Genomic DNA, 11,508 nt, shown 5'->3' with positions numbered 1-11,508 from the left:
TGGTTCCAGCCATAATAATCTCACCTCAGAATCACCTCTGCAGGGGCAGAGGGCACACCTGCCCCCTCGCAGCACCCCCAAAGCAAGGGGAGAAGGAGATGGTGCCCAAACCCCCTGAGAACCTGCAGGAGCCAGCAGAGCTCCCAGCCATCAGGACAAACAGCTTCAAAAGAGCCCTGGAAATAGGTTTTGCTCAGTACACAGCACCAGCAGCCTGGGGCCAGACACAGCCAGGAACAGAACACCCAGGGAGAGCAGGACAGACAGACAGACACAGCTGTGTGCTCCCTGTGTGGGACAAACCAACCAGGTCCTGGCCACCGTCCCCCATGGTGGCCAAACACCGAGAACAAAACAGATTTAGTGTTAAAAATTTTAATATAAAAGAATAACAAAAGCATTTCTGCCAAACCCAGGGCTCACAGCCCCAACGTGAACCAAGAGCAGCCAAACAACACAAGTGTCAGCAGGATTCTTCCCTGTCACAGCTTGGTTATCTTGCCCTTAACTCAAGATAAAAATCCAAGTTCCACCCTCAGTACTGTAAAGCTGTCACTGGGGTTAGGGAGGGTGGTGGGACAGTGAAACTGATCCCTCAGGGACTCATTTAGAAATCCTATCACTTGCAGAGGAGCAGGGAAGGAGGGACAGGGCTGTGACAAAGGCCAGGTGGCCACTGCTGGCAGGAAGAGCTCCCTGTGCCACCCCTTCCACATTAGGACCAGTATGGCTTTCTCCCAGTAAAGCAGAGGTGCCCCCAGGGGCACAGAGGCTCTTGGAGGCTCTGGCAGGGGCCACAGACACTTGGAGCTCGCCAGGACTGTTCTGGTGGCTGTAAAAGGCTGTGAGAGGGAAGAGCAGCCCCTCGCCTACCAGTGGATGCATTAGGCACGGAGCAGAGTGGGGGCAGAGGGTTCTTCCAGCTCATTAAGGCACTTCAGCATCAATCCACTTCCTCTGCAGCCCAAATCACAGCCCACTCCCAGTGCTGATTCAGGGGGACAAACAGCTTAAGGCTTCTGGGGTAACAGTGCCCAGGGGGAGCATTTCCAGAGTCTTTCAGTGTTGCTTTATTCCCCAACTCATGCTGGCTGCTGAATGGTTGCATTACCTGGGGAGAGCAGGTCCTGCTCCATCAATCCAAGGCAGCAGCACCTCGATGTAAATGCCAGGAGTGGAACTGGCACACCTGCCTGCCTGTGGAATCTAGATAGCCCACAAACACTCTGACACCCCTCTGGTCCCACTGGTCCCACAGGACCTGCACAGGGAGGCTATCAGCAAGACCAGGGCATACATTTCCTTTTAGCCATGATTTTAACTGTCACACTTGCATGTTCAGCATTTGACATGCCTGGAAGGCAAGTCAGAATTCATCTCCCAGCATCAGAGACCACGGCAGCTCCAGCAAACACAGCATAAAACACATTCCACAAGATCAAAGCTACTGCAAAGCCTGGCACCGAAGCCCTGAATTATCCCAGTCAGCAGCTGAACACTTCTGGCAACACAGCCCCTGACTCCTCACAGACCAGATCAGTCACACATCCTGTACCCGAGCAGAGGGATGGTAAAGTGCTGAATAGGTTTAGGGTTGTAGGAGCACAAGACTCCTGAGAGTTTCAAGTCTGCATTCCCTGTCTTACTTTGGGAGTGCTCTTTACTGGGTGATGCAGTTGTCTCCCATGTCCTGAGCGTATCTGTCAGATATTGCAGTCCTCAAGTCCTCCACCTCTTTGTGAAGCTGTTTTACTTCCACCAGTTTCTTGGCCAGTCCATCAGGGCTCAGCAGGTCATCCTTCTCCTTCACAGGGTACTGCACAGCTGTGGGGTCAGAGAAGGGAGGTTCCTCACATGCAGTTCTCGGCAAGGATCGCACGCATTTGCAAATCAGCCAGAAAAACCAACTCACATTTGCAAAAGAGGTTCTGCTTAACATTCAGCAATTACAACATGCACCTTTGAAGCAAGCCAACCACAAAGAGCATTCAGAAGCCCAGAAACAGCACTTTCCATGCTCTATGTGAGTTACTGAATTCTGCCACAGCACAGCACGGAATTGTTCTGCCATCGCTCGAAAGGAAATATACTCACAGTGAATGCCCAGGAGCAGAGAGAGGTTGGGGTCCTTGCCCTGAGCCCTCTGGGTGACAATGCTGTAGACAGACTGTAAATCCTGCAGGCAGCTGGCCAGCTCCCCGTGCAGCTCCTGGGCCAGGCGGGCCGTGTCAGCAGGCAGGGGCTGGGCCGTCAGCTGCGCCTGCCGGAGCTGCTCCTGCAGCGTCAGGTTCTTCTCAATCAGCTCCTGGTTCTGCACGGACAGCTGGACACACGGACAGGGCATGTCAGTGGGCACCTGGGGCAGCACTGCCACACTGGAGGCAGCTGCTCTGTGATGGGAGCAGAGGGCAGGAGCTGGTTTGCATGCAGCCCTCCAGGCCGTGGCCGGAGCAGCGAACGTCACTGCCACCCGGGAAGGGAAGCTGCACTGTCCCTGCCGAGGCCAGTGCACTAAAAGCTTCCAGGAGTTTGTGCACCCCAGCAGTGGCCGTCCTTGCCTCGAGGGCTGCTGCTGGGAGGGGGCTCTGCCCGGCCCTTCAGCCGGGGCTGTGCTTGGGCTCCTGTTCTGCTGCCCCCAGCTGGCAAGCTCGGCCTCCTCCATCCCATCCCCATCAAGTTCCCGAGGCACAACCTGCTTCTCCTGCTTCCCAGCAGGGCACAGCTCCTCTCACAGCCCTGACAGGACAACTGACTAGCAGGAGAGATTGAGCTGCTGACTAAATTCAGGGCCTTGCTCAGAGACAATCCATTGTTCATTCAGTGCTACGCCCAGGCACTCAAGCATCCCCTGACCTCTTTCACGGCAGCCCGGAGCTGCTGCAGAGCATTTTCCCTTCTCATCGCCTCCTCTTTCAGAGCTTGGCTTGTCCCCTCCTCCTGGGCCACCTGTTCTTCCAGGTTCTGGAACAGACCATGGGAACACAGTAAGTCTAACTCACTTCACAGCATATTCTCAAGTCCCAGGTCTCTCCCCGTCACCTCTCACCTTGATTTGCAAGGTTAACTGCTCCATCTTCTTCTGCTTTTTGTCCACAATCTGGAATTGAAAGCAGAGGCATCAGAAGTGGCCACCCAGATGCAGTAGTACCACCAGGAATTCTCCTTTAGTAGGACAGCATCTCCTTCTCTTTGCTGTCCATTTACTGCTCTAATCACAGATGCTCTTAGGAGTGGACTTGGATAAAAGGCACCATTAGATTTATCAGCTAAAACCAGACACTGTGTGCTGGTGGTTGTCCTCTCTCCTCTTCTGCATTCTGCAGCTTCTCCCCAGCACTACTGGAGAAATGTGTGGTTATCACGTCAAGAACAGCTTTTGGAACCCTGCAGTGTGCAGCTCCAGGAACTGCTGCTTCAGAGCAATTGTGTCTTTAAAAGTCCCCGATTTCCTCTGGGTGCCTGGTGTGACTCAGTGGAAGGAAAAATGTGGGATTCCTGACTGGGACAGCCCCTTACCTTCCTGAGGCAGTCACACTCCTTCTTCAGAGAGTCATGTTCCATTTTCTGCCTCTCCCCATTCTGGGCAGGGGGTCCTCTCTCTGCATTCTTTGCATACTGCTGCAGCTTGTCCTGCAAGCTGCAATGAGCAGAACACCGTGGGGAAAAACCAGTTTTAGTTATGATTCCTCCCTTACTTTAACGAGGGAAACAATATGAGGAGTGAAGTTAATTTCATATCAAATATCAGCATTGCCCTGTTTGCATCCCAGTCCCCCACCTGCCAGGGCTGTGCATCACCCTCCTCGTGCAGCAACTCCTGCAGAGCCAGGATGAGGCTGACTCCTCATTCCTACCTGCGCACAGTGGACAGGAGCTCCCTCTCCTTGTGCTTTTGGGTTTCCAGCTGCAGCTCTTGCTCCCTGAAAGCAGCCTGGACATCTCCAAGCTCTTTTTCCAGTGCCAGCAATGTTTCCTGCAGGGCAGTGGTCTTCACTTCAGATTCCTTCAGCTGCAACAAAAGGGGACAGGATGTAGCTATAGAAAAGCCTCCTGAGCAAGAAGGTGAAGAGCCAGCATTGCAGCTCAGAGGAAGTTTTACCTTCTGACTCTGTTTCTGGTGGTCCTCAAGGGTTGGGAGATCACCCAGGTATCGTTCCAGGGTCTCAATTCTCTGCTGTCTCTCTCTGTTTTGTTCAGATTCCTTCTGGCATTTCTTTTTAAGGTTATTAATGTGTTTGTCTCTTCCCTTTAACTGCAGGGACAGTGACAGACAAGTTCAGTTTATTTAATTTCTTATTTAGTCTTCAGTCTTCCATAAGCCCACTCATTTAGCTTTTTGCACACCACACAATGCCAAAATATAAGATCCCCTTAACTCGTTTCTGCTCATTTAGCTATAGACAGGCATTCTTTTGGTTAAAAGAGGAGGTACTGAAATGCTTCTAACTGCAGGAGGAAAGGCTTTTGCTTGTAAACCATAGTCTACAACGAGATGAGAAAACACCTGCAATTACAGATTGCCACAGAAGTTTCACCTCAGCACTCCACTGAAAGCACACCTTCCCATCTCTAGAGCAACAGGTCATACCCTCTCTTCCTGCTTCTTTAACTCCTCTGCATGTTTCTGCACCGTTTCCTTCAGGGACTCCCGGACCAGCTTCACATCCACCTCTGCAGCAGCCAGCTTCCTCTCCAGCTCAATGTTCTCCTTGCTGAGGCACTCAGTCTTCTCTGTGAACTGTGCTCGCAGGAAGGCGTTCTCCCGCTGCAGCTCCTGCAGGCACAGACAGCCCCTCAATCTGGGGGGTACAAACTGTCCCTCAGCTGTCCCAGGGCTGTGTCCTCATCCTCCCCAATCCCCAAACACCCCTCAGCACACTCTGAAACAGCACCTGGCAGTGCTGCATCACCAGCACAGCTTTAATCCATCAAAGGAAATCTCAGGGGGCACAGAGGTGATGCTAACTCCACACAAGGGATAATTTATAATTTAACTCTGCACAGTCCTGCTCAGCAAACACCAATTTCTCCCTGGCACCTGCTGTACCTGCATCCTCAGCATGTAGATGTCTCCATAGGATGCTGGGCAGCCCAGCAGGGCACTGTGCACCTGCAGCTCACTCTCCCGGACCTTCTGCTCCAGCTGGGAAATGTGCTGCCTCTGTCTGGAACAAAACAGGCAATTCACTCTTCTCAAACCTAGAGAGCAGCAGCACAGCACAAACAGAGCCACCACAGCACTGCTGCTCCACTCAGTGACCAGCAGAGCACAAGAGAACTCTGCCTCTCAGAGTTCACCTGCAGAGAAAGAAACACTTTAACCTCTTTTACAATTCTGATTTTCTTCCCTTCCCTCCTTTCAAAACCCTTCCCCCAGTCATGATTACAGATAAAACACAAAGCCTTGCATGTTTTGGAGGATCCAGCTAGACTCTGGAGCTTGGGAGTGGAATGAACAGACAACAGATGACTCAAAAAAGGGAAGAAAATGTATTTACAGTCCGGATGTTGAAGGTACCTTTCATCAGGACTTACTTTTCAAAAACCTTGTGCACCACTAGCCTTAGATAAGAGAAATGTTGCTTGCCAGACCAAAGTCACAAACCTCAAATTTAAAATAAAGGCCTCAAAGAGCTCCCAAAAAGTCCTTAAGCAAAAGAGGCAGTTATTTTGACATTCCAGGTTAATAATGATGTGGACAGAAATCTTTATCCCTTATAAAACACAGAAAACCATAACTAAAATTAATTTACTTGAGCCCTTAAGGATCATTGTCCTAATTCCAAGAAGGAGAGAAGAGCTCAGGTTGTTCTCTAAGGTCCTTTTATTGTTCTTTGCAACAAAACAAGATCATCTGGGCAAAAGGGACTCTGAGAAATGAGCCTTCCTTGGTACTTTCCAAACAGAAATGGACTGGACTCTCTGAACCACATGTCAGCATCAAAGCCTCACCTGTCAATGAGGAGCTCCTTCTCCTTGAGCAGGTTTTCATTGGAGTTCAGGATATTGATCCACTGTGCTGGGTCAGGGGCAGGCAGGGATGGGGAGTACAGTGAAGAATGGGGGCAGGTGCCTCCATTTTGTAACTGCAAGAGGAGACAGAACAAGGAGGGAGAGGGCTGTGCCCCACAGGGGTAATTGCAACACTGCTGCAGCTATTTTGCACGCTGTGTGCTCATCTGCATGCCAGGGCAGGGCTATTTCAGTCTCTGTTGATGTCCAAGAACAAGAAAGTTTGCCCAAGCACAACTGGAGATTAACAAATAATTTTAGATCACTGTCCTAGCTCGCTGGAAACAATTTGTCTCCATTAGGGTACAGCTGGTGGGAGGTAGTAAACAAACTGTTTCCACCTAATAAACTGCTGTTAGTTCCATGCATTTTTTCAAAAAAGTCTGTTCTGTAGCTAGAGTTAGGAAAAAGCCATTCTAGACACTGCTTAAAACCTCTTGGCATGCTTTTTCTTCCCAGTTTCTATCAGACAGGGTGTTTCAGCTCTTGATCTGGCAGGTGGAGCAGCCCTGTAACACAATCCAGGGCTGCTCTGCACCCGCAGCGTGTCAGACGATACCTGTGACACCACAAGCTGTAAAAACAGACCACTAGGAGCCTTCTGGTGTCACTCAGGGAGAAGCAGCGGACATTTTCCCCCTGGCTCCTTAGTCTGGGACAACAATTCCTGCCTACAGAGACAGGAAGGGTTTCAAACTCACACAGCCCCAGCTGCCTACCTGCATCTGCTCCACCTGCAGCCGCACTTTGTCCAGCTGCTGTTTCCAGGCACTGAGCTCGCAGACTCCCTGGTGGGGGTGCACGGTGCAGCCTTCCTGCACCCAGGCTCGGCCTGGGGGAGCTGCCACAGGTTTGGAATAGAAACTGCTGGCCTGGAGTCCCGCTGGCATCAGCCTGCTCCCGCTGGGCCACGGCCCGTCGCGCGGCTCGCAGGCTCCGTTGGCCCCCGGTGCCGGTTTGCCCTCTGGCAGCACCTTGGGATGGTCCTTCCCTGCCTCAGAGCTCGGGTGGAACTGCTGGCACCTGTGCAGAGGGTCAGCGCACACGCTGTCCAGGAACAGGGACTGGTTAAGGGTCTGCTCCATGGCAGGGGGGTCGAACTTCCAGGCGCCCTCTGTGAGGGTGTGATTGGCGACGGGAGGCCAGGCGTGCTCGCAGCCATTGTCCCCCAAGGCCCTGCAGAGACGCAGCACCTCCCTGGGTGGCACCTGAGAGGACTTCCCGGCGTTCAGGTCCCCGTTCCTGGCGAGCCCTGGGCGGTCAGGGGCAGAGCCTGGCCCGGCAGGCTGTGCAGAGCCCTGGTCCCCTGCAGGGCACAGCTTGGAGGGTGAAGCACCCAGCGTGGAAGGCATAACGTGGGCTGTCGGAATGGTCACCTGGGTCTTGATGGGATGGAATGAGGAACCGCTACTGGAGTTGCAAAAGTCTAGGGGAAGAAGAAGAGTGATACTCTAATTACAGTCCTGAAAATACAATCCTCCACTGAGCTTTCCAAAATGACTTTAAAACCAGCTCCTTTCCCACTGAACACGTCCTCCTAAGCAGCAGCATGACTCAGGCACACCTGTGTTCCCCCTCACTACAAGTTTCAGGAACATGCTGACCTTTTCCTACCACCACGGGAAGAATCCAAGTTTAATCCATATTTTTAATCTACTCTAGGATAATCCTGAATCAAGGTTACCTTTCTCTAGGTTTAGAAGTCAAGTCCTTGGTACGGAATAAAAAGGCTGAAACTTACTGATGTGAACACTGAGCCCGCGATCCCGCTCTGCCCATCCCACAGCTCAGCGACTCCAGAGGGTGAGCAGAGCTAACAGGAGCCTTCCCTGAGCCCATGATGAGCCTCCAGCATCGCTGACCCTGAGGATCTGACCTTGCAGCTCCTCCAGGACACCACGGCAGAGCCTGTCCCAGAGCTGGGGCAATGGCTCTCACCTACGGCCACAGGAAGTGAGACAGAGCTCCCGTCCTGCCAGCGGGGCACCAAACCTGGCTGCAGCAACTCGGCGTTATTCTTAGCAGCTCTCAGATTTCAATACAGCAACAGCAAGGGCTGAGAAAGGCAAACAGCAAAGTGCCCCTTCCCACTCCTTGTCCTGAGACGTTCTGTGTCGCAGGAATTCCAGGTTTGTCCCAGGAGCACACGCTGGATTTCCTCATGGCTTTGGCCCAAGGCCCATGCCCACGTGATGCTCCAGCAAGTCACCCTCCCACCTGTTTGTACCCTCCAAGCACTGCTACAACAACAAACAAACACTACAATTTGAACACAGCCCAAATCAGACTCTGCAAAGACCAAAACCACGCTACAGGAGAACTGTCACAATAAAGGCACTCAATCCTTGAGTGCAGTGAGGGCAGAAAATCTCTCAGCAGAGCTTGGCTGTGCCTGGGCACTCCAGAGAACACCATGCTACTGGGCAGCAGCAAGCACGTTCACCTTGGCACAGGCAAGAGACAGCACCATTTCCTTTTACAGCCCCTAAATTGGTCCCCTGGTGTCACTGCCAGGAACCCGAGGTCCCTGACCAGCACGTCACGTGGGGGTGCTGCAATCAGCTCCTCGAGCCTGCTGAGGGTCCTCACAACAACATTTCTGACTAACGTACTGAGCTCAGCGTGCCCCAGCCGCAGCCAGGCCTGCGGGTCACCCTCGGCTGTGACATCACCAGTGCCTAGAAGGGTCATTTCCCAAAGGAAATCATCTCCCCTGCCCCCAGCTGCCAAATGGTGCTTTATCATCCCGAGAGAGGCCTGATGGAACACTTAAACATGTGCTCGTGTAGTATTTCCAGCAGTACTTCCAACAGCCAGACCTGCTAAAGCCTCCATTTCACTGGCACATTACTGAGATCGACAATCTTAATAATCATTCCAAATGTCAATCTCATTCCAAAGGCTCCCTGGCACACAGGGATGTGTGAAGTCTTTTAAGGAACACCACAAAGTGTCCCTCATTGCTGAAAAGAGAATCAATAAAGGTTAAAAAAACAGGGGGAAAGGATTGCTGGGACCAGAAATTTCACAGAACGTGCCTCAGTGGAAGGCCAGGCTGCAGAGCTCTCAGCTCTAACACTGCAGAGACAAACACAAAAGCACAAATTATTTCCTTAAAAAAAAAAATTAAAATCACCCAACAGACTTGCTGATAAATCTATCATTGACCAATAAGAACCAGCAAGTCACCAAGGTGGCTTTTGGTCAGTTAAAAGCCCTGCAGTGAGACAATAACCCAGCTCAGAGACACGGCCAGTCCCCCCTCCCTTGGTCACATCCCAGCCACCTGTGCCAGGCTGTGCCCCAGGGGTGCCCCTCACCCTCGGTGCTGTCTGAGCAGGAGGTGCCAATGCCCCCGTCCCTGCTCTCGGCCACGCTGGGACAGCGGCTCAGGGACCTCAGGGACTCCATCGCTGCCTTCCACTCACTCTCCAGGAACTGCCTCTTCTGACAGCTGCTGGGGCCTGCAGAGGAAAAACTGGGGTATTAATGCTTGAATTAAGCCATAGGTAATTACCAGTGCCTCCAAACCCCAAGCTGGTCCTTGCTTCGCTCCCTGAATTCCTGTTAAAAAAATATCTTCTGCTAAAGGAAATGGCAGGAAGCACAGGGAAGTGAAATAACACCAACAGGAGACTAAAAAACAACCTTGGTAAGGAAGTCAGGCTGCAGAAGCTGTAAATTATATTCCCATTGATCAGTTTGGTCATGTTACACCCAGCTGGTGCTCTGACTAAAAGGAGCAGCAGCACAGCAAAAGTGGGCAATTGAAGAGGCATTTTTGCATTAACTCCAAAGAACTCTCCCAGATTCATCAGCCGTCAGCTCAAGGGAGAAACTCCTTCCCAAATGACTGCTGAAAAAACAGGCAAGGGGAGAAAATAAGATTTTTTTTTGAACAAAAAGCTTCTGGTAGAGAATCTTCTGAGAGCCACGTGTCTCCTCAGAGAAAGTGAGCCAGGATCTGAGAGCAGCAGGGCTTTGGAGAAAGGACTGTCCTTACCCAAAGGGTTCTTCTGCAGCGGCCTCAGGTCTGGATCTTTCTCAGGAGCAGCCATCTTATCTATCTAGAGAGCTGGATAAATGAATAAAAGCCTTTTTTAAGTGAGTATAATCCACGCCCCGTTCCCTCTAACCAAGCAAAGGGGGCACACACAGCAGCTACTCATCAGCATTTGGTATTTAATTACCTTCTTCTCCCAGTAACATCTGTTTTTTTCCTGCAGCAACACTTAAAAAAAACCAAAACAAACCCTTGTGGATTTTCTTTATGTCTGTTTGCACCATTCTGCAGGTATTCAGCAGCACCTTCCTGCTGTTATCTGTGTCTACAGAGACTAAAAAATTTCTCTTTAAAAGTCTTAACTCTCAACCAGATCATTTCTGCCCTCTGTAGAGGTCACTGAGCAACTACATGATGAAAAAAAGTCCTTCAAAAATCAGCCTTTCTGTTCCATGAATAGCAATCTTTAAATGCACAGAGTTCTGGGTTAATTTATCTATTTCTCTGAGTGCTTCAGAGAGTGAATTTCCTGCCTCTGATAATGCAAGTGCAATTCACAAATTACACACTGGAAATTCAAGGCCTCTACAAACCCATACTCAATCCTCACCCAGCAGCTGTTACTGATTTTTGCTAAACTGATTGAAAGAGTTCGGAGAATACATTAATTCCTAGAAAACATTCATGCACACAGATGTTACAACCTAGCAGAAACATTGGGAATACCACAGGATAACGAACCACACACAGCACTTTATCAGCAAAGAAACGAAACGCTTCTACATAAATGCAGTGCTCATTATGGTTAATTGAGGTGTGGTTAATTTAGGCAGATATAATTGTAGGTAAATTTCGGACGGGCTGGAGGTCCCGGTCCTTGAGGGTCGGTTGGGCAGATCCTGAGGAGGCCCCTCCTGAGGAGGGTCTGGGGGCTCAGCAGCTGACCCAGAGGCGGCGGGAAGGGGGTGTCGGTCCTGTGGGCCCAGTCCCTGAGGGGGAGAGCAGGGCCCGGTCCCTGAGGGGCGGCCACGAGGAGCGCAGAGACCGGTGCCGAACGGGCTGGAGGGTCCGGGGTGCGGTGCCGGTGTGGCAGCGGGGCTGCCGGTGCCCGGTGGCGGTGCCGGTACCGAGTGGGTGTGGCTCAGGGTCGGTGTCGGTGCCGGTACCGGGCTCTGTCCCTCATCTGCCGCTGCCGCCGCCGCCGCCGCCGCTCCCGCCACCCCCGCGCGCCGCGACCGTTACCTCCGCGCGGGGGGGGCGTGGCAGAACGCAGGGGGGCGTGGCTTCCTGGTGTATCAGCCAATCTAATATTCCGACCACGCCCCTGGCGATGTCTCATTGGCTCGCCTGAACGCTGTCCCCCCTCCCGCCGCGAAGGGCTCTGGCGGAGGAAGAATGGCCGCGGGCGGCACCCGTAGGACGGGCGCTGAGGGGGCTCTGCCCGGGGAAATGGGGGAGCGGGGGCGCCTCTGGATCTCCACAGAGATCACCTG

General features: G+C 52.1%; 1 protein-coding gene across 2 annotated transcripts; it reads right to left on the bottom strand.

The window, feature by feature from the left end:
• Positions 1 to 332: 332 nt before the first annotated feature.
• CEP85 (centrosomal protein 85) lies at positions 333 to 11,236 on the bottom strand. 2 transcript variants are annotated; one of them, XM_030231358.2, is made up of 14 exons: positions 10,203 to 11,236; positions 10,016 to 10,087; positions 9,333 to 9,476; positions 6,732 to 7,438; positions 5,953 to 6,086; positions 5,048 to 5,165; positions 4,589 to 4,774; positions 4,100 to 4,252; positions 3,855 to 4,009; positions 3,517 to 3,637; positions 3,047 to 3,097; positions 2,854 to 2,961; positions 2,095 to 2,323; positions 333 to 1,824 (listed from the first exon to the last, which is right to left on the bottom strand). In XM_030231358.2, exons 2-14 carry the CDS (start codon positions 10,068 to 10,070, stop codon positions 1,661 to 1,663), a joined length of 2,325 nt encoding a protein of 774 aa, XP_030087218.2. In that variant the 5' UTR covers positions 10,071 to 10,087; positions 10,203 to 11,236; the 3' UTR covers positions 333 to 1,660. The 2 variants fall into 2 exon arrangements, with proteins under 2 accessions (XP_030087218.2, XP_050839326.1); XM_050983369.1 differs by having other exon boundaries at positions 11,143 to 11,232.
• Positions 11,237 to 11,508: the final 272 nt, after the last annotated feature.

The sequence above is a fragment of the Serinus canaria genome, chromosome 23, assembly GCF_022539315.1.
Source record: "Serinus canaria isolate serCan28SL12 chromosome 23, serCan2020, whole genome shotgun sequence".
NCBI lineage: Eukaryota > Metazoa > Chordata > Aves > Passeriformes > Fringillidae > Serinus > Serinus canaria.
The sequence above is the reverse complement of the archived record's forward strand: the minus strand, read 5'-3'. Positions and strand labels throughout refer to the sequence as shown.